Below are 23,435 nucleotides of genomic sequence, written 5' to 3' on the forward strand. Positions count from 1 at the left end.
CCTTATGTTTTGCCTGCAATTGTGCATGCTAGAACCAATGAAAACATATGAAAACTAAGTTAATAAATCAATTCTAGAAAGCAGAGTTTAAAGAAAACCACAAGCTTTATGGGGAAACTGGGATTCAAGGCTGATCCTACTCTGCTGTTAATGTTTTGCATATTGATAGTGTGTTTCCCTTTATATGGCATCCACTCTTCTCTTGTCATAGGATGTGAGGATTTGGGGTGGGAACAGTATTGTTCTGACTTCAGATCATAAATATGAGAAATGTCCCCAGCCACACTAAACAAACAAGAACTGACACATTTATAAAAGCTACGTTGTTCCAATGTCATCTTTGGATACTCTCACTTTAGTTCATTTATACGTAACACTCATCCAGCTAAACTTTCCAAGAATTTTTGTGTCTGTACCTGAAATACTCAATAAATATGTTCTTACTGATGCGAAATTCACAGCCACACATGTGCAGATTAATCACCTCTTCCTGGATTACTATCTCCCATTGTTTTCAAGGGGAAAATACACAACAAAATAGGGCTTAGACACTTAAACATTTATTTCTGAATTTGAGTTTCATCCTCGGTGCACATAGTTCCACAGATTACAACAACCACTTTGAGGATATGAGCTGACTGGCTGGGGAACTTTGTTGCTTCCTGAACAAGGCAACTGTAATTCTTCTCAGAAAGAGCAGCTACCAGGGTCTCACACAGACTTTATTTTTTCTCTTGAAAATAGAAAATTAATATAAAGCCATTGGTCTTCTCAGAACTATTAGCTTAGTGAAGATCACTGGGTGCTGAAACACCGTTATGAGGATCATTATTCCAGTGGCAAAAAAAACATAAAAAAATAAAACCGTTAAAAAAATAATGGGCCGTTAACCTGAGACTGCAAATGCTTGGAGGCGGACGACAATGACAGAACCAGACAGCATCTTCTAAATGCTTGAAGTCTTCAGATTTCTCCTTTAGCCACCCCATTCTTTGCATCATCAGTAGCTCCCACCCAACTGCTGCTGTGGTGAAAGCAGCACCGAGTTCCCGCGTGTTACAATGCAAGTGTGGTTTCTTTCTGCAGTGACTGAGACTGGCAGACACACAAACCACTTACACACTAGGACATATCCTGGTTCCTGGACTAATACACTACGTAAAATGTTTTCTAGACATTCTTTCAATTTCAAAAAACTGAAAGTTTCATAGTCTATATCGATCTAGCAACTTTCTAATGTGGGCTGCAGCTGTGCTCAGAGCAATGTGTCACCCTTTCCTGCATTCTCAGGGATATCACACAGACACTAAAGAGGCTGTAACATGACTGACACACCTAAAAACTATTGATCTAACATGAGATGCTTCAGGCAAGGCTGACTGCCTGACATACAGCAAATGTAATAAATGGTGAAGGTGAAACCATTAGCGATCACCCCACTTTTCCTAATGAAAGCAACAGACAAGGAGACAAATTGGAACTTCAAATCTCTGTTCTGCTTCCTACTTTCCACCATGCCAAGTTTTAGTTTTACTGTAAGGTAAACTCTGAACAGTCTCTCAATAATCATGTGTTACATGGAACTCACTGCTCAAAGACATGGGAGATACTACAGTAGTGATCAGATACAACCTGAAGAAAGATGAGAGTAGTCTGTAGCTGAGTGAGAAATGCCACTTGTTCTGTTTGGCTTTGTTTAGTGATTTAAATTTAGTGATTTAAATTTTATTTTCTGGGCTTTTTGTTTTTGGTTTTTTTTTTTTCTGCACCTTACACACTTTCAAAAAATACATTTTTACTTCACAGATACAGAAAAAAATGGTGCACAAACAAGCTTTATAGAATGCTAGATGGGCATGATGCACTTGGTAACTTGTTGGCAACAGGAAAAGCTATACTGCAGTCATTTTACTCTGTCAGTAAAATATAAATTAATTTAAATCTATTCTATTAAAATACAGGTTGTAGCTGGAAAGGCTTTTTTCATAAAAAGAGATAAAGCTAGCCTATTTTGTGGCATAAGGATTAGAAAGACCACAGTGTTATTCCACAAAAATCTTGGAATTCCATAAGCATCTTGGCTCAACTCCAGTCTGACTAAACATATTTGTACACCTACACTTTTCTCCACAGTTCAGTGATGTTTATTTTGTTCAAGAAATTTCCCATGATTAAGCAGCATACTCAATGCTCCTGTGTTTTCAGTAGCATCTAAGACCCTTGTATTCAAAGCACAGAGAAATCCAAGATCTCTTTAAGTCAACAAGAACCCTCCAAGGTCAAGATTTCACCCATAGTAAATAAAACATAACTGGGAGCACTTTGGGATGAAAAACATTTAAAAAATTTAAGCTTACTAATGGAAGAAATATATCAGAATTACAAGACTGCACTTACTTTTACAGCTAAATAATATGAGCGGGTATTTCAAATATTACTTAATGGTATTTTACTGTTCATACTTGATGGGAAAAACATTAAACAGCAGAAATGTATGCACCAGGGTACAAATTTCAAAGAAACTAGTTGTAATACTTAATTTTGTTGATTTTTTTTACTAATCCTTTCTTTGTTCAAAGGAGGTCTCAGTCTGAGCTTTCAACACAAGATGGCACTCTACAGAAACTTCTTTCCTAAAAACAACAAAACTGGTACACAGATGGTCTTTTATTAACCTTGGTGAATATATTCTGAGATTATTTTGTTCTGTATAATTGTCTCACAGGTCTTTAAAACTCATTCACTCACACTGTTCTGTCAATGGCCTTGGTATTTGCAGATGAGGAATTTGGGAAGGCACAGAACAGCAAGATGGACATTAGCTTTACAAATTACATTATGTAAAAGCTGAATAAGATCAAAGAATTACAGAAAGATTGAGGTTGGCAAGGATCTCCACAGGTCATCTAGTCCAACATCCCTGCTCAAGCACGGTCACCTGGAGCCAGCTGCCCTGAACAGACAGCTTTTGAATTTCTCCATGGATGTGAACTCCACAGCCTCTCTGGACAACTTATTCCCATGCTCAGTCACCTTCAGAAAAGGTGAAAAAGGTAAGGAGTGTTTCTTGTTCCACTGAAACTTCCTGTGTGTTAGGTTATATGCTCTGCCCCTTGTCATGCCACAGAATACCACCCTAAAGGGCCTGGCCCCGTCCTTTTTGCTCCCTTCCTTCAAATATTTACAGACATTAGTAAGATCCCTTCTGTGCCTTCTCTCTTCCAGGCTCTCAGCCTTTCCTCCTATGTGATGTGCTCCAGCCCCTTTAATCATCTTAGTGACCCTTCACTGGGCTTTCCCCAGTAGCACCGTCCCTGTCTTGTGCTCAGGAGCACAGAGCAGGCACAGAGTGGCCTCACCAGGGCTGTGTGCAGGGGCAGCATCACATCCCTCCACAAACACAGACAATCCTACTGTTCAGTGCAGCCCAGAACACCAGCAGCCTTCCATACCACAAGTGCACATTGATTTCTCCTGTCCAAGCTGGTGTCCTTTCCTGCCCAAGCCAAGTTGCTGTCAGCTGGGTGGCCCTCAGCATACATGGGTGCCTGGGTTTGTTCCTCACCAGCTCCAGGACTTTGCACTTCTCCTTCTTGAACTGCATTATATTCCTGGCATCCCACTGCTCCAGCCTGTTGAGGTCCCCCTGAACGGTGCCCATTGCCCAGGAGTACTGCACACTTCTCAATTTTTTCCATCATCTGCAAACTCTCTGAGGATACACTCTGCACCATCATCTGGGTGATTAATGAAGGTCCTAAACAGGACTGGACCCACTGCTGATCCCTGGGGTACACTGTGAGCTGCTGACCTCTAAGTGACTTTACCCTGAACATCACACTTGAGGCCCAGACAATCCCACCTCACCATCTCCTCATTTAGGCCACATCAACAACTTGTCTAAAAGGATCTTATGGCAGACACTGCCAAAAGCCTTATTCACGTCCAAGCAGACAATATCCACTGCTCTCTCCTCATGTACCTGACCAGTCGCTTCCTCAAACAAGTTTAACCAAGTCATTCAAGTATGGATTCCCAGGGGGAAACCATGCTGACTCTTTGTGAACATTTTCTTGTCCTGGATGTGCCTGGAGATGGTTTTGAGGGTTAGATGCTTCATCACCTTCCTAGAGATGAAGGTGAGGATGGAGTTCTCTGGATCCTCTCCTTCTTGCCCTTCTTTAAGAGAGGACTGACATTTTCTTAACTCCAGTCTTCAAATATGATATCACATTTTTCACTGCACTTCTTTTAATCAGATCTTTAAATATAATAACCACTTTTGTTAAGGACTCGTGATCTCATTACATGAAATGTTTGTAACAGAACTGAATTCCTTAAACAACTTATTCTCTACTGCTACAGCAGCAAAACTGTTGCATTATTAAAATGCAACTTAGTCCTTCCCTAGAATATTCTAGTAATAATAAAAGGAAGACTTTCATACAGCATTAAAAGAAGTTAATAGCCTTCTAACATTGAATCAAATAATCCTTAGGTTTCTTTATTACATTCTTAAATCTGCTTTGGAAAATACATTTTTGAGATAGATGAACCAAATCAGATGGTTGAAAAGGACCTTTAGAGGTCAGTCAGTACTTTTATTCTCTCATACAGGACTAACTTTATCTAAACTTTGCCAAAATTTTAGATAAAGCTAAAATAAGTTTTTCCTAAAGCTTTTTTAAGCAATGTAAAAGGCTGCTCAGAGTGTCTGTGCAGTCTCCATCCTTGGAGATCTTCAAAAGCCAGTGTAAGGCAGTGGATGACACAAATTCCAGTTTCAGAAATTTTTCACTAGAGACACATGCCCCATGCAAGAATCTGTCAGTACTTCATAATGGGTTTTGTGGAAGTCATTCAACTTTCCTAGGTTAGTTTTTAATATTTAATCTAGTATTGTAGTTTGACGGAAATCAGGATAACCTATGTAACTATTTAAACAACACAGATGTGAATGAAATACGAACTGTTTGAAAATGCTAGGGGAAAAAAAGCATTTCACAGTGCTATTGAGACAATTCAAATCTAGCCATTTATTACAAACACATAATAGTCCATTCTCACTCACCTAAACAACTTCTCTGTTGAAAACAAAGATGGGAACATGAGGCTAATAATTCAAATTACCAGACCCTTACTTTTTTCAGTAGATTTGCCATGTCTGCCTTCTGTGTGTCTCCTCCATCAAACTCTGTTTGACCTTTCACTTCCCCCTTTTTCAAAACAGAGCATGGAGCTACTTCAGAAGATGGCAGAGCTCCTGAGAGCTCTGTAGCACAGGGTGCCTTGCAAGAAGATGCACTGTCATTCTTCATACAAGTTAAGGGAGTTGTTTGGATGTACAGACTGCAGTCCCAACATTTGCTAATGATTTTAAAACTGTTTCTTAACCTTTCTGTGAAAAGTGAAACATGTGGGATTCTGATCATCCTTAGAAATGACTGCATGAAATAGCATTGGTCCATGTTATGTAAGAACTTAAATAATATTTTTTATTCTTAGGATTCACTGCATTTTTCTTCTGCTTTGCAGAACAACTGCAAATCATTCCACGCAGTGATTTCAAATAATTTTCCAATTTTGGTGGTACTCTATGTACCACCAAAACATCCAATTTGGCTTTTATAACTTCTGGTGCGCTGCAAATAATACTTAGATCTCACTGCGCTTTTGAAATAAATACAAAAGAAACATGCCATGATGAGAACTTTCATTCATCCCCATCTTATCTGGGGAAAGTGTGAATACTTACGGGAAAACATTGCCTGCTTTACTACTGTTTTTTTTTTAAGCAGATGGAATGAAGCAGCAGACCATCAGCCTTTATAAAGAAGAGTGCTACAACTTCATGATGTGTTATAGTACTTTTCCAAGATTCCTTCTTCCATTCAAGAGAACCTGTTTTCTTCTCCTTCACAGTAATACAGGTGCAGCTCCTCATGAGGGCATTAGGTTTGGGCATGTTCTAAGATCACCCCATCTACCCAATCTGTTTTGTTTTCCACACACACAAACTTGTGGAGTACACAGAGGAACTCAGTATTTAAGTCTGGTCTTCCAAATTTCAGGGAATCTTGGATCTCAAAAGAAAGCTGGTTATTCTCACAGATACTCACTTCGCTCTGTAAAGAAATTCCTAAGAGAAATATAAGAATTTCTTACTTATTCGTCTTCAGTAAGCCAATAAAGCAGCCCCTTTATTTATCCTCAATAAAGGACTAAGAAGGCCTAAAAACAAGATTTCAATGTACAACAAGGATCCCTGAACCAGCAGGGAACATTTGCATGATCAGATAATTTTTGAGGGCTCTGGACCAAGACAGATGCCCACTGTAAAATCATCAAGTCAAACATATGCAATCGTGTCATGCAGCTGTTCTGCAACAGAATCTTCCACACACTCATACGTCTGCCATGTGGATCTAGTGCCTAAACAAAGCCATACAAAATGAAACATCTTGTTGTCATCAAATGGTTGTTATCTTATGGGAAAAAACATGTCGGGATTTTTAAAAAGTAGCTTAAATTGAAATAGATATTAAAGCCAGACTACTCCCCCAGAAAAATTTATTTAGGCAAATGAAACATAATACTGAGAAGAAAGCTTGCTGAGAGAGATTGATTGAAAGATACTTTACAACTAAGATAAAATGATAGCCTGCAGAAAGAAAAAAGCTTTATCTCTCAGTTTCAGATGGTTTCTTCAGCTGTTGTGAGGATGAGACATCTGAACTTCCCAAGTCAGTAATAACTAGCACAAAAAACTATAGCGTAAGAGTTTGTGAGTAGGTATAGCACTTCATAGTATTAAAAGACTGTAATTGTTGTGTGATGGCAATTGTTCAATTTTTTTAACTGCATTTAAGACAATTAATAAATACACTAAAGTTCAGGAAAGGCACGGGGCTGACATATGGGAGCTACAGAGAATCAAATTTCTCTGCAGCTTCTTTATAACTGCATAAAACTCCATAAAATATTAGAAAATCAAACCTATATACATATTAAAGTAACTTTTCAAGCAGTAACTTTATTATGCTTTTATAATTTCATAGGTCTTCTTTGCTGTTGAAAAAAAGGTCCAAAATGTAGAGGGGAAAATCACCATTAAGAGTAGCCACACCTAGACAAGAATTCATGTGTGTCTGTGTGGAGGAGCTAAATTTTAATGGGGGAAACTGGTGAATGACCCAGAATTACACAGCCTGTGGTGCGCCTTGTGACACAACCTGAGCCTTTCATGTGATGCCCTTGGGATGCAGGCATCTGTAGAAAAGGAGATCTGGACACTCTTCCTAAGCACACCATGGCAAGGCACCCACCATTCTGAAACCTGGTGAGGTTACTGTGGTATCCAAAGAGAGAACCCTTACAAAGATCAGGGATCCTCAATAAAACTACACTGCGTGCAGCCTTGGCTTAAATGAAAGCTTGCTGCATTCTTGTAACAAAAGTACTCAATTTCTGAGATCCGCTCTGGCAGCAGTACTAAAAAGAAAATGCTCTTTCTCCTCATACTTGTTATTTATATACACATATATATGTATGCATGTATGTGTATGTGTGTGTTCAGCTGAAGCATGTATACATAAACCCCACAAACTGACTTCTTCAAGCTGCCCCTGACCAGAGCTCTCAGTAGAATGAAAGATAAATTTCCTTAACACACTCCAGGGCAAGCTAGTGCTCAATTCACACTGAGATCCTTTCTCACCTTCTACAAAAGTGCAAACTCATTAATGGCTCTATGTTGCTTATTGAGTCATTCAAGCATACACAGAGTATGCTAGATTTCTTCCTGGTATCTAATTTTTCCTAGGTTATATAAGACACTCTTTCGTTTTTGCCAAGCTTGTCAGGTTATGCTACTTCAAAGACACTGATGAATATATGTTCAGAAGCAAAGATGGTTGCAGCTTATTCTGTTGTGAAATGCTGACAAACTCTTAAACAGATAGCTATAAAATTATCCTTTAAATTGAAGATACAAAAGAGTAATTCTGAGAGATTTTAATCTTTATGGTGGGAAAGAAGGAATTTAGATTTTTTTCATTTAGAGCAGATAACTTTACATTCTGGTTCTTTTTAGTAGAATAAATCCTACTCTTTGCTTTGACCTATAGATAATAGATAACATAATAATTACGTTTGTTTTGATAATAGATAACATAATAATTATATTATGTCCAATAACATAAATAATTATGTTTTCCAAACTTTAATCACTCTCCAAATATTGCTGAATTTGTCTTATCTCTTTCTGTCGTGGGTAATATACATAGCAGTGTATTCAAAGACAAACAGTGAGGAACTGATGCATTTTTTACAGGCTTCTAATCAGTTTTGGCTATTGATAAACCTATCAGAAAGCCTTGCTTTTAAAAGATAGATATGAGCTTGAAGAGGCAAAAGTAATTCTGACTGGATATCCAAAACTATAGAGGTTTGGATATCCAATTACTTAAACAGTGTTAACTGGGTATGTATATGCTTTTTTGAATGCTACCAGCAGCCCATTTGCACACCCTGCATGCAGTCAGAATGCCTGACCCTGGTGCCAGTCAGTGCCATGGGGAGTGACACTGAAGTGACTTCTGCTACCAGCTAGAGCAATAGTCCTCATGAATTTAGTTCCATGGAACTATCATAGACAAGGTCTGCTTCAGCTTATGCAGAGCTGCTGGCCACACTGTGGAGAAATTGCCTTGTATCAGACCACTTATTCACTGGAGTTAGTTTTCCATGGCTTTAATCTTTTTAGGTTACTCATGTTTCATTACTGGAAAAAGGGCAGGTGAAACAAGAGGATTCTAAACTGCAAGACCAGTCCTAAACTAAGAATGGTATTCTGTTAATATACTCTTTCACAAAGCTGCACTGATCCAGCAGCTCCACGCAGCGTGTCCCTCATGACCAATCTTACTTTTTTCCACTGTTCCACCAACAGCATGAGAGAGGCTACAATGACCAGCAGGCAAAATTCTGTTCCCAGTCATAGAGGAATGAAAGGAAGAGCTGCCTAACTGGCCAGACTGGGGCATACTGAGCCACAACAGCGCTCCTAGGCTGGGTCACTGCTAGATCAGGCACTTCACAGAACATCTCCTTCTACTGCCTTTTTTATCACATTTGAGAATGGTTCATTCCAGCAGCCTGTGAGCAAAACAAGGTCAGAAGAATTTTGCAGAGCGCTGGCATTAACACCAGTGTATGCAAATACCGTGGTCATGGCTTGATAAAAGCTCAAGGATGAGGTGCCCTAAGCTTTCAGAAGAATGCCAGAGCACTGGGAAAAACACTTTAATGCAGTTCTCTGTGTTATCTGGCTGTGACTACTGCAGCACAATAGTGTTCAGTGAAACACATACCCCTTCGGTGATATGATACAAGCCTAATTTCTCTCTCCCTTCCTTGTAAGACTTTTTTTGTTTCCAAATTTACAGCAAAGTCTAGTTAATATGCTTCATATTTCTGCATCTCAAAAGAGAATTAGGATGAAACCCATCTGAAATAATTTAATGGTTTTCCAACAGGTTTGTATGGTCCACAGCTATTCAAGGCACTATAAAATGCATTGTTTTACCAGCACACCACTTACCCTCAGCATAGGGCCATTCTGGAACACATGAGGTTCATCACAAACCACACAGTATTCATTCAATACTGGTATCCGCTGCTCAGCAAATTCAATAGTCTGAGAACAATGAAAATGAGAATAACAGCATCTGTTTAAAAATAATTAACAGTCAGCTCATGCTACACAGTGTTTCATATATGAATAGGATATGACATCCTACCTGCACAAGAAAGCCACGGTCTCGCACTGGAATGCATTTTGCACCATAATTTTGCTGCAAGGAAAAAGTTGAGGCAATTTCAGTGCTGGCAGACTAATTATAAGGGAATGGTAAAAGCATCTGTAAGTTTTTGCATGTAAATATGTAAACAATTTGCGTCTAAAGAGATCTCTCACTTGTGAACCATGCATTACAAATAATCAATCCTTTTACTGTTTACTGAGTATGGCGTAGGTTTCTAGTATTTCTTTCTAGTTCTTAAATCTAATGAAGATTTGTATCTCACCACCTGAGTAACTTTAATCTCAAATGAAAACACCAGTGCCTTCACTCCATCCTAATAAACTAAAGTTTGGCAACTTCCATTGCGTTTTCACTGCGTATTGCCTATCCAAACATGGGCTGTATGTTAAGGCTTGAAAGACTTCTGTAACTCTCAGTAAGGCTGAAAACCTTTTTATATTATATGTACTAAGGTCTCACTTCTGCAACACTGCACTAACAGATCTTTAGGCTCAGATACTACTCAAATCATTTTTCTTTCAGCACACAACAACATAAATTAGAAGTAACTTCTGTTATTCTGTTAACAAGAGTCAGTAAGGTTCAGACTTCCCTCCAGAAGGGAGGCATCTATTGTGGAGGCATCTATCTATAAATGAAACCTATTTCAATCAAACATTGTTTTGAACAGAGTTACATCAGCTCCACTTACAGTGTTTTGGCAGGTTTTTTTAAATAGGGTTATTTCCTTTCATTTTTCTACTGTTTAATTTTTAACTGCTTTTTCATTTTTCTTCTGGGAAACAATCCTCCTTGTATTCATATATGAGACTCACATTTTAGCTGAGAATTGAAGGGAACTCAGTATCTTAATTCATCACTCCTATATTCAACTGACTTCAAATTGCAGCTAGGCACCTAGATGACCCATATATCTGATGCCTGCATATAAAATGTGAAATAAGACACTTGATGCCCTTCCACTAAAGTCAAACTACATCTGACCATGTATGTGATGATCTCCCCTCAAAGTAAGTGCATTGAAGCAATAAATTATGGGTAGTTTTTATAGGCTGCCAAACAGGGCTTGCCTTTTTTCTTTACCAGGTGATAGCATCAGTAATGAAACCTGGTCAGCTTTTCATTATCTTAAAATCCAAAGGGACTTTTCCTATCAATGTCAGGAGAGAAAAGTCTTGTTACGGTAATACATTCTCTGCTGAATCAGAAAAAAATTGCATGTCTAAACTGCAACAAGAATAAAGTCTGATGGTTCATCTTAAATTAATTTTGCTGTGCACATCACATAAATCAACCACACACGGCGTACATATAAATGATCTTATGAAAGTGTATCCCTGACTTTAGATCTGAAGAGTACAGCTTAAATCTTACTAAACTAAATTACCATGAAATATAGCACATTCAATGTAATTTCATTATTTAGAATGCCCTATTTTAAATGTATGTATGACATCTGAAGGAAGAATCAGCTTCCAAGGTACCACCAGGCAAAAGGAGTAGAGAGAACTATTTTCTAAATACTTCTCCCCACATCAAACACAAAAAACAGGCTGTTGCCTTGAAAGACTGCAAACAAACCCACTCTTCCTTCTAAAGTAAAAAGCCATCTTTGAAGAGGTATAGGTAGAATAATTGATTTTGAAAGGTCTTTCTTAAATGCAAGAGTATATGCTGCCCTTTGTTTTCCCAATTGATCATGTGTCTGAGGAAAATAAGAGGACGAGCATGGGCCCAGTTCCTTGCGTGGTCCCCCAGCACATTTGAAGGTTTAAGTTTAACCCTTCACAAATCACAAATGTGCAAGAGGTGAGTGGAACCATGACTGAGCTCGTTCCAGTATGATGGTGGTGATGATGATGATGATGATGATGGCAGATGCAAAGACTAGAAGGAGAGGTGACGTGGCACTCAAACCATATAATGGACAGTTGTTTCTCTCATGAAACAAGCAGGGAAATGATAAAAGTCCTCTGCTCTGCAACCAGCATAATTCTGCAGCACAGCAGTGCACACTCTCCCTTCTTGCTGCAGGAAGGATGCAGGGAAGAAGTGGGTGACTGAATTTTTCCCATGGCCAACAGCTGTGCGTTGAGCTGCATTTCAACACGACACATAAAATCTCTGTCCTGACCCCAGCAGATTCTGATTTTGTAACTTAAGTATACGTGTATGCACAGCTGTTTGAATCCTCCTTAAAAAGCTGACTTCATTGCTCTTGTCTCCAAGTATATCTAATATAGTCACTATCATATATCCTAAGTATTAATGCCTTCACACAAAAAGCATAATAGCACACTTGGAAAATAATAGGAGGAAAATGAGCAAAATACAAAAAAAAATATTACGCACAGCAGCTTGTGAAGGTGATGATGAGGATGGTGTTAAGATACCAATAAGCCCTGAGGTAAGAGAGAGCCTCCTGCTCTCTGCCATGGTGGACTCCTTGAAAGGCTCCATTTTGGATGATTTAGGGGCATTGGAGTAAGTCTTGCTGAGCAACTTGTGGTTCTTCAACCCATCCAATTCTTCCATTCTAAGGTTACTGGAGTAGGATCTGCTTAAAAGTTTGTGGGGCTTCAAGGTGCTGTTGTGCTCACATCGAGGATCCCCAGAGCACGACCTATTTAACACCTTATGGGGCTTTAAAGAGATGCACTCCTCCTGCTTGACAGCTGCAGAGCAAGCACGGCTCAGCAGTTTGTGCGATCTGAGAGCCATTGTCTGTTCAGCCCTCGGGTCACTCGACAACGAGCGGCCAAAGGTTCGGTGGGATTTTGTGGCACACACATCCTCCGCCTTCACTGTGCTAGAGCAAGTCCTTCTCAGTAGTTTGTGGGTCTTGGAGATGCCATCCTGTTCTGACTTCAGTTTTGATTTATTTTTACCACAGCCAGGTGGAGGATAACTTGGCGACCTTAGCATAAAGAACATGGAAAAGTTGGAGAATAATCAAAATCCTGGGCAAATCAAGCAAGATCACACAAATGTAAAGACTTCTAAGTGTCACCTGGGTTTATGTTTTTCACTAGTGATAAAGGCAACCCAGACTTTTAATAAAAAAATGTATATAAAACATCTTCGAATATCAAAACAAACAACTTACTCCTATTTACACATGAGCTCATCAATCAAAAAGACAATCAACTATTCAAGTAGAAGTTAGATCTGTGACCTTACAGCTTTTTGTAAGGTTTTCTGTGTCTCAAAACAAACCAATTATTCAGGAAATTATCTTCAAAATGAAATCCACCTCTTATAACAGATTTTCCTTATCAAAATCTGTATTTTCTATGTAATGATCACAGCATGATCCCATGAAAGTTATTGCATTCTGGAAGCAGCATAAGAAATTCTATGTTCAGATCCAATGGAAGATACAATGAAGTACCAGTGAAACTTGGAGACATTAAACTTAATTCAGATGAAAAGTATATTATTTTAAAACCATCCTAATAATCTGGGCACTTTGTGAAAGACAAATTTACCCTTCTTTCTGGTTATAGACAAATTCTACACCTGTACCACCAGAAATGAGAATGTGAGAGACCTAAATTACAAATGCAGGAAGTAAAGAACAAAAGGTTTTAATGAAACAACATTCACACAAACTGTCACATTTCTGTGAGGTTAACATTCCCCGTCCTTGCAAAGAACCTGTAACAGGTATGCTGAATCATTTTCCTATGTTTTATAAGCAACACCAATCTTAGGAGGTTTTTTCTTTGTTTTGGTTTTTTTGTTGTTGTTGTTTGTTTTGTTTTGCTTTTCTTTGTTTTTTTTTTTTTTTTGGTTTCTTTTGCTGAGTGGGTTTTTGGTTTGTTTGTTTTTTTTTTTGTTGTTTTTTTTTTGTTGTTGTTTTTTTTTTGGGTGGGGGGTTTTGGTGGGTTTTTTTTTGCATCAAATAGAGAAGTCAAAACCCAAGGGGAGAGGCTGGCACATTTCCCCACCCTGTTAGCAAGTGTTGACAGTGGAGGATGCAGGTGGCGGCTGCTGATTCACTGTAAGCAGCTGGCCCTCTCAGATGGGACAGAGAGGACCCCTGCGCTTGGGCTGAGCCAAGTCTGAAGTCTCTAGACTTAAGCTCCCAAACCAAGAGGAAAAAGAATGAGCTGATTTTGTATTCTGAATAAAAACAAGCCCCAAGCTACAGCCTGTGCTTGGCAGCGGTGTGTTGGTTGGTAGGGAATGGAAAAGACTTCTACTCAAAACGCTTTCCTCCTCTACCTTTGTATAAACAATGTTTTGTCACTTTGGGCATTCCCTCCTTTTTCAATCTGAGCAATTGCTCTATTCTATCTGTTTTTCATACTCTGAATTCAGAACAGTAAAATTCATCAAAAAGAAGGAATATTCAAAGAAGCATTCGATTCAAATTCAGTAACTGAATTGAAGGAGTGATCTGTCAACCCTCCACAATCAGGAAAACACACTAGAGTAAATAGTCACAACCCTGAAAGAGGTAAAATCAGAGCCTGATTCTACATATACTTACGAGTATGAGCAACTGGCAGAAATCGTATTAAATTCAAATTCATTCAAACTATTCATAAACTCTTTCTTACGCTTTGTAATGCCTTTTCTCTTTGAAATTCTGTGCCTGCATTTCAGAAGTGGAAAACATTAATGTAGTCAAATACTGGAGAGGGCAGGGTGCTCAGCATCTTTAAAAATCATTTTTTCAATTATGATCATTCCAGTTTAAAAAAAACCTAAATATACAAACTGCTGTATAAAGAAGAGCTGGAAAAACAAAGTTTTTTAAAATATACATAACATATGCTATACATATGTATGACTTGTATTTTTATTCTTGCTATTCAAGTAAAGATAAAAATAAAAATTCCAGCACAAGTTAAAATAAAATTACTTATTTCCAGTTCCAGTTGTAACATGGCTGTTTCAGACAGCAGGGCACTGAAATGCTCTGGCTTCTAATAATCTTAGAAGCTGCAACAGTACCTAGTTCACTCCTGATGTGATGCAATGCAAGGACAGGAAACCCATGAGGTAAGATATAAATAGAGAACTTCTCTGTGGAGAAAAGTCAAGATTTCACCTTGTGAAGTCTGCTGTGGATTTTGAACAGTTTATGGTAATAAAAGCCCATTTTTCTTGCTATTACCTGCGCAATGTAGAAAAGATGTGCAGAGGGGATTTCACCTTTTTGTCAGACACCTTCTTATTGTGCGTACAGTTAGATTTTTCTTTACTGTTCTTCCACTGTTGTGTAACAAATGTCTGCATGATTCTGCAAATTAGGATAGAAAAGAAAGGTTTTCTTATCCCAGCCAGGACATACTCATTTTAACACTATGGTCTCAGTGGTCACCACGCAGGTGACAATGCAGTGCTCTCACTCTACAGCTGGAATTTTCCTTCATCTATGTGGCAGAACACTAACAGTGTTAGTTAGACTAGTGATTGGGTGCCCCAGATCCTCAAAAAGCTTTTTTTTTACACATAGAACTAATTTAATATGGGACTCCTAATGAGAATACAGTCTGTGTAAAAAGCCACTGCAACTGCAAAATTTATGCAGACTATTCCTATCATGGAGGTTTAGAGACAAACTGAGTCAAGGGCATCAAATCCAGCTACAGGGTTCTACCTCTCACATGACCACAGGCTACTGCATCTGCATGGCTAAGCAGAACCTTGTTCTCTGACTAATCTGGCAGTGGGGGTCTTAATGGGGATAAAAGTCAAGGCTGAATTTGGTGAAAAAAAGAAATATCCCATTGCCAGAGACATGAGGGACCACTGGGCTCACAGGAATTTTTACTCCTGCTCAGTTGTGAACTGTGCAGCTATGTTCTTGAAAATGTCACATGGGAACTTTTAGTAATTACCTGGTGCAAAAATCACAGACAGGGTAAAAAACAAAACATTTTAAGAGAACATTTTGAGGAAGCATTTCTTTTTTTTTTCTTCAAAGTCATGTACCATAGAGATTTTAATAACTTGCTTCATTTGTAAGAATATGAAAATGCTGCACTGAATTTCTTAAAACACTAAACAGGATTTTTTTCCCCCTCAGGGGCTTCTTAACGTTGTAATGGTGAGATACTAAAGCCTATATACTTAAAAATTTATCACATGTATAAAAGCATATGCAAAGAGATGACTCAGCAAAATTGTATTAAAAAGAGTTGTACTATAACCACATGAAACTGCCAGGTTTTTGGACTATCCTGCCACCTTGTCCTCAAAACAGGGATGGCCTAATTTCTGTGGTATATCCTAGAGGTAACCATGAAAGCATAGCCCCCTCAGGGTATGCACGGGGCTCAAAAATACTCCTGTTCCAGAGGCTTCACCATCTAAGCAGAAACATGAAACTGAACATTCCCAGATATGGTATTTATACCTTTTATAGCTTACCTCCTAAAAGGTACCAAAGTGACAGAAAACCCTGGCAAGTAACACAAATCAGGTTCTCATCAACAGCTGTCAAATCCAAACTCAGTATGGCAAATGTTGACTTTTATTTAAAGATAAACAACTTCAAGATACTTTGATCCAAAAACAAACCTGACAATATGAATTTTATTCTACTTGACATGCTCCAGTAACTAAAAGAGTGCAATATTTGCCTATAAACGTGGGTTTGTACTTTTCTAGACTTACTTTTTCAGCTGATGTCCCAGCCCAAATCTTTCCTTAGTAGAAATCTGAAATACATCCACAGTTGGCACTAGGGAAAAAGGATATTTCGTTGATACATGAATTTACAGCAGTAATGACAAACTGGTGACCACCTAACTCTTATTTAAGGACCTTCTTCCTTGTGGAGCTTGACTACAGACAATTAAATTAAAGCAATGGCAAGGGTGGACATGTCGTCTAAGCATATTAAGAAAGGAATGGTCCTTTTTGAAACCTCAGCCAATATAATTTAAAATTTTACACATGGAATTCTCCCAAATGTATGTCTTCCCGCTCATTTTATTTACAAAAATATGTCGTTTTATACATATACACTATGCAAGTGGCAAGCAGCATCAGATTAAATGTATACGGACTGGCAGTTCATCTCACCCAATATTTTAAACTCTTTTCCCAAGTAAGTAGTCTATACGCAGCAGAATTCCTGTGGCTACAAAGAAAGTCCAAACTGAAACTGAATTCATTTGTATCTGGCTTTTGTTTTTGAGGGTGTTTTAATAAAGATCAAAAACCATCATACAAGTGCCTGATATGTGAATTCCAGTGGCTAAGGATTACCCTGAAATGTCCTCAAGGCCTGTCCTAACACTAGTATATCCATATTCACGTCAGAAATGGCAAACGTTCAGGGTAAAGGACGGCAATTAGCTAGTGGCATTACTAAAATCCTTCAATAACAGTTGCTAGATAGAAGTGGCAGATGGAAGCCAGTACTTGTTGAGAGCCACAGGGCCTCAAGGCAGGACAACAACCAAAGCATATTACAAGCACAAACAAACTGCATACTTTGTATCGCATAAGGTGATAATGACCAAGGTAAAATAAAAAAGAAATTAAAACAAAAATTTGGAGTTTGTTCAAATTTTTTTAGAAATGGAAAATCAATATTTTGGTATTATTTTGACCATTCAGCAGAATTTTATTCAGAATATCCAAGTTGCACTTTAGTTTTGCTTTAATAGATTAAATTTGATAATAAAATACAATATATCTAAGTTTGCCATGCAATTTAACTTAGTTCAAAGGTCAGTAGTTCCTCTCCTCTAAAGTTATTATTCAAATAACATCAAAACATAAACTCATCTTTTAAAAACAAACCAATGACTTTTTTCAAAAGGGATGAATGATTTCATTAAGTATAGCAATATCTCTGGATTGTCAAATTTCAGACACTCTACAGGGGGCTGGGGGGATGGGGAATACTTTAAATATTATTACACCTACAATCAACATTCTTAAAATCTGACATCTAGACCAAAATTTTTGTCTAGACTCCACAATCAGATGAGACATGCCAATACCTCCACTGGCTGATTCATCCTCTCTAAGACAGGTTTCTAAGGCATGAGGGACAAGCTGCCCACGCAGACACTGCTAAGACAAGCTATTAACTAGAAGAGCCACCTAAAATCGGTACATTACACAGCTACAGGGTGGTGCTCATATCCCCCAGTGTGCCTTGCAATGTACTGTGTTCCAGTTTCTCAATCAATAGAACCTTGTACAGCAGAAACAGATACAGCACAAAATTCTGGCTCTGTATTCTCAAGAAAACAGAAGAGGAATTCACATAATTAACACAAAAGACGGTGGATCTCACTGTGCTTTGCTAGTAAATAAAGAGACATGGCTGCAACAGCAGCTGAGCTCATAAAGCCAACGTCAGCAAAGCTCTTGCCTGTGGCCCTGCTCCTGCCTTTCTCAGAACGCCGGCACTCCCACAAGCAGCCAGCTGCAGCACTGGGAACTACGCTTGCCACCTTAACCTTGCCAGTGATGCAGAATAGATATTCTTGTTACTCCTCATTTCTCACTGCACGCTGCTCTATACACTTCACCTTCTCATATTTGCTGTACGTCTTTATTTTTTAAATTACATTTTGAGAGGAATGTTCTGAACACTAACACTGCTTAATGCTATCGCAAATGCGTACTTTAAGATCCCTATATTAACAAAAATGATTGAAGTAATAAACCACTGACAAAAAGACCACAGTCAAGGGGAAAAAAAAGATTGGTATAATGAAATGCTTATTTGAATGAACAGAATATAGCTTATAGTTAGAATTTCTGGACAACATATCCTATAGAAAAAGCTCATTGGGACGGATTTTGCTAAACAGGACTGGAAATATCTATTCATTTTCCAGAGGCAGAATTCTCCCACAGATAAAAGCATGAACTGACAGCCTGCACTGCAAGTCTCCGAGGGCGGGCAAGTTATTATCCAAACTGAGTCTGACTTGCACTGTAAAAAAATATCTGGAGCTCACTCTCATACATGAATGCTTCCAAATCTTCAAAACCAGTTCATTCTTCATGAGCTTGACCATTTTTCTCTAAAGAGGAAACTTTACTCACTTAAAAATTCTTTCAAATCTGAAGATTTCCAGAGTTCACATACTTATGTAGAAACCAGAAGCTGAAAGGGCAATTACCATGGCCTGACTCTTTAGAGCTGCATGAAGAAGGGCACGTTAATGTGCTGCACAGGTCTGTGTATGTCTTCATTGCCAGTCATATCTCATCGGTGCAGATGATGTTTTATTTCAAAATTGAGGAAATCATGTATTAGAAACTCTCAATCTTTACTGCTTAACCCTGGTTCCTAGGGGAAGCAGTTGCATCTCAAAGGATATCAGGAAAACAAGTTCCCAAAATCAACCTATGAAACTTTAAATTAGATGCCTGTGTCACTAGGAAGGGCCCAGCCACGCAAATACACATAAGCCTGATTTCAAATCAATAGGACTCCTCTCAGCAGTAGAAGCGAGCACAAGCAGGGTCAAAGATCTGGTGGTAGTGAGTAAGTGTCTGCCCCATGGCTCTGACTGGGCACCACACAAGGCACAAGAGTAACACAAAATTGACCCACCTGGACCATTTAGGTACTGTGTAAGTGAGCAGTGCAGTCGCACTATTATAGGCTCTGTGCGAATTACATCCCAGGCCACAGCAATCTCCTCCTAGTGTAAGACAAAAAGAAAACAACAGACATCATTAGCCATTGTGAAGAACCACTGCTTTTTGTCAGTCTGCCTTAGGGTTGCTAAATAAACACCATCCATCCATTCACCCAGTTGTTTAGCATCTACTCCAACCTAACACATCAGACTCAGGACAAATTATGGCACATCAACACCCCCCGAAGAGCAGAGTCAGACTACTCCAGTTCTTGGCTGAGCTCATTTAAACCAAGCAGAGGTTTATACACAACACTGCACATACAGGCAGAGACACTCCCATCTACCAACAGGTACTGCTTCAAAGCTGAGAAGCAAAGGAGCCAAAAAAACCAGAACAGAAACTAGCCCCATAACTAAGGGCTAAGGAAACTTTAGCTCCTTAAAACTGGTCTAAATAATTCAAGCTATGATCAAATTTTCTTAAAAATTTAGTAAGGCTCAGTAACTGTCTTATGTTCTGTGTGGGCCTGCAAATAAGACATACCTGTGCAGAAGCTAATGATGACCTTAAAAGTTCTCATTTTTGTTCTTTATATAGAGGCCAGCAAGTTGCTGCACAGATGAGGTGAGGAGGTGTGAAGCTGAATGCCAGCACAACAGCTAGAGAAGCCACGTTGCCAACCAAGAAACAGCACTACTGTCCCTTTGCCAGTCAACCCTCGCTCTAATCACTGTACAGGAGCACTCCTGATAGAGTCCTCCTCCCTTCAGGAGTGTAAGAAGTGCTTCCTCCTGACTCATGCCTAGGTTAACATAAAAATAATGGTGTTTCATTCATATTTATTAAAACATTTACCATTCACAAAAAATGTTTGGAAGGAAATACACACATGGCAAATAAAAGCCTAACACAGCATTTTAACAATGTGGTCATAAAAGGGAAGAAAACCTTTCCGCCGTGTATCAATCAATAATGTGACACCAACTTGTGAAGATCAAGTCTCCCAAAAAAAGGGACAGTATCAGTGGTTGTCTAGAGAGTCTGATGTGTAGCGAAATTAAAGGGGTATTAATGTTCATTACGTAATTCTGTGATCAGATTACTTACATCAAGGAAGCTAACATCAATATGTAGATCAATATCTACATCATCAATGGCTCCATATTCCCTGAAAGGAAATAATTACATTACATTAGAGCTCTTTAAGATACTCCTCAATCCAGGAGTACTTACAACATGGAAGATTTTATAAAGGATTATCTTATCTGTAAAATCAGAATAGTTATAAAATACACATTTTACATAGATTGGATCAATATTCCCAGTGGGTGACCATCTCCTGCACTTAAAAGCTTTTTTCAGAGGATCTTGCTTTAACAGGCTTGCTTTTCCACTGATTCCTCCAAAATATCTCTCTATTGCTGTTATGTATTTCTGTCTCACTTATTGTGCAGATAAACAAAGAAAAACTAATAGTCACATGCTACTCCCATTTATGACACAAGAAAACCCTTGTTAATTTTCAAAACTATTTTGGGTTAACAGCCAGTAACCTAAGAACAGGCTTCAGATAAACCACTGCAGACAAATACAACATAGCCTAGAGGATGGCATGATACACCTGGGGGATTGCTTCATACATTCAAGCATTTGTTTGTCAAAAATAAAGACTGCCCTGTAATGTGCTCCAGGCAATAGTTACCTTTTTTATCTGTTATGTGTAGTATTGCAAGATTCAGATTTAACAGGTATTTCATTGCCATCTGCAATCTTACATTTAAACTGCAACTTTTCTGTCTCTTATTTTCTGACTCACTCTGACAGCCCTTCCCCAACGTACTTGAAGACTTCTGAAAAACAGAGCTAGAAAATACTTATTCATGCATTTAAACAAAAATCTGTTTTCCTTTTCATTTACATTACTTAAGTGGGCAATGTTGTAAAAGTACTATCTCTCAAATTTTCGCAGATTAGCTTCCAGACACTAGGATGTTTTTAACTTTAAAACTCCATTTCTCTGCTTCTTGTCACAGCGACTTTCATGCTTATTTATTAAACTTGACTAAGTGCAGAACAGCAGCAGTTGTGCATAAATCAGTCAATAAGGCAGTTTTGAAACAGTAAAATGCAACTGTTTCCTACCAAAGTGACCTCTCGGCTGTGGTAGGGCTGAGTTTGCACTAGAAATCGCTTGAGCTCTTGCACAGTTTGATGAAGGGAGCCCCTTCCACCAAAATTCAGTAACCCAATGGTTCTCTCTGGTCAGGGAAAACCCAAGATCACTCTCTGGATCAGGTCTGCCCACACATTGCACACACAGGGCAGGTGAACAGCAGGACAGGACCTCCTGTATTACAGGAGACTTCCCAGCCACCTTCAGGGCTGGCTGCTCCAGCGTCACCTCACCCAGAGGTGACCTACAGCTCACTGAAAACCTGGCTTTGAAACAGGGAAGCTCTCCAGGGAAGCCTACTAAATGGCTTAGCCACTACCCTACCCACCAGTGGCATAATTTTTGTTCACTTTCCAGAAGATCCAAACATTGTTATGGTATCTTAAGTAATTTCTTATGAATGCAGGCTGGTGTTACTCACAAAACTGAGATTCAAAAGGCTGTAAACAAGAAAAATTTTATAAACAAAACTGAGGAATGGTTAAACTAATGGAATAGAAAGATTAGTGAAGAATGAATAAGATAAAAATTAGTTTTAACAGTGACATTTCCATATTCACTTGAAATCTCTTTGCCCCCACCCCACTACCAATCTTAGACACATGATACAAGTTTTAGTTTCCCAAGCTGACATGAGGAGGAAATCTTGTTTTATTCGAACACTTGCATCTTATGATCTGCTTTCTACAATAGCTTGATCAACACATCTTGAGTTTGAAGCTCCCAGAGGTCCTCTGCTCATAAATGAATAAGCAATGTAAAGAGATCAGCTGCATGGATCACTTTCTCAGGGCTTTTGTGGCCAGATTTCTAAGGGCAGTGGTGAAAAGTGTGCAAATACAGAAACTTCGCTTTTGCATGTAAAACTGACTCTGTGACAGCAAAAGATTACTGAAAGGAGGGTCCACTGTCTAGGAAATATCCACTCTCAGTCAATACCCTTGTCAGACAAACTTGTCTCTTCTTAGAGAAGTGGAGCTGCACAAGGAGGATGAAAAGGAACACTTAAAGCTGTGGGGTGTATTTCCAAGAATTTGTAAATATTTTCAGCTGCAATAGAGTGGATAAAGCATTAAAGTTTTACACATGCCAAAAGCAGCCACAGGTACCAGTTTCTACTAGAGTGAGCCCAGGGGGACCACAGTGTTTCCAGTGAAACAGCTGATTCAATAAAATATATGCATTTAAGTTTTCGAAAGGTTACACATAATGTTTCCATTTTAGGAACTTGAAGGAATTTCATAGTTATCAGTTTAGCAAATACACATTTATCCGTTTCCTAAACCTATATACAGCTATTCAGATTTCGATTCCTCAGGTTTTTGACATGTGATAAATTTCCATTTAATTTCAAAAGGTATAGTACACCACAGCTGTAGGTAGGGTCTCTCTTCTTCTTACTTGGTTTGTATGATAGCTTCAGTATTTTCCTTGCAATACAGGACAAGTCTGTTACATCCTACCTACCTATTGTTTTCATGGAATTATTAAGATTACATTTATGGAAATGAAGTTATAAACTACCTGATGCTTATTAAAATACATATGTGACATGCACTATGGCAGAATCGTGCATATTCATATGTGCCCAACAGAATCAGTGTGTAATTACTCTTAGCAATTCACATCTGACCAAGGTTCTACTGCTTCCCTGTGTAGGGTACTTTAGATCCCCACAATCTGAAAATTTCCCTAATCTCTGATCAAATCCTAGCTTCTTACTGTCTCTCTCATGATGACAATACAGAGTATTTGATCACTCATTCTATCTGCAAACAGCTTTTCTGAAGAAGAAAAACTGTTATTGTGTCTTCTCTCTCTCTTTTTCTTCTAGACTAGATAAATCCAATTCCTTCAGTTGT

General features: G+C 38.6%; 1 protein-coding gene across 2 annotated transcripts in view; it reads right to left on the reverse strand.

Moving 5' to 3' along the window:
• PARP8 (poly(ADP-ribose) polymerase family member 8) overlaps nt 1-23,435 on the reverse strand; it is a 119,432-nt gene that overhangs the window by 26,985 nt on the left and 69,012 nt on the right. Inside the window, exons 8-15 of one of the 2 annotated variants that reach the window (XM_059492126.1) lie at nt 20,508-20,568; nt 19,369-19,459; nt 16,455-16,521; nt 14,950-15,075; nt 14,320-14,424; nt 12,177-12,741; nt 9,801-9,854; nt 9,602-9,697 (exon numbers count right to left, since the gene is read on the reverse strand). In XM_059492126.1, coding sequence (XP_059348109.1) covers nt 9,602-9,697; nt 9,801-9,854; nt 12,177-12,741; nt 14,320-14,424; nt 14,950-15,075; nt 16,455-16,521; nt 19,369-19,459; nt 20,508-20,568 — 1,165 coding nt within the window. The remainder of the gene's footprint in view (nt 1-9,601; nt 9,698-9,800; nt 9,855-12,176; nt 12,742-14,319; nt 14,425-14,949; nt 15,076-16,454; nt 16,522-19,368; nt 19,460-20,507; nt 20,569-23,435) is intronic. The other variant, XM_059492127.1, reaches the window with a different exon arrangement.

This window comes from Ammospiza nelsoni, chromosome Z (assembly GCF_027579445.1).
Source record: "Ammospiza nelsoni isolate bAmmNel1 chromosome Z, bAmmNel1.pri, whole genome shotgun sequence".
NCBI lineage: Eukaryota > Metazoa > Chordata > Aves > Passeriformes > Passerellidae > Ammospiza > Ammospiza nelsoni.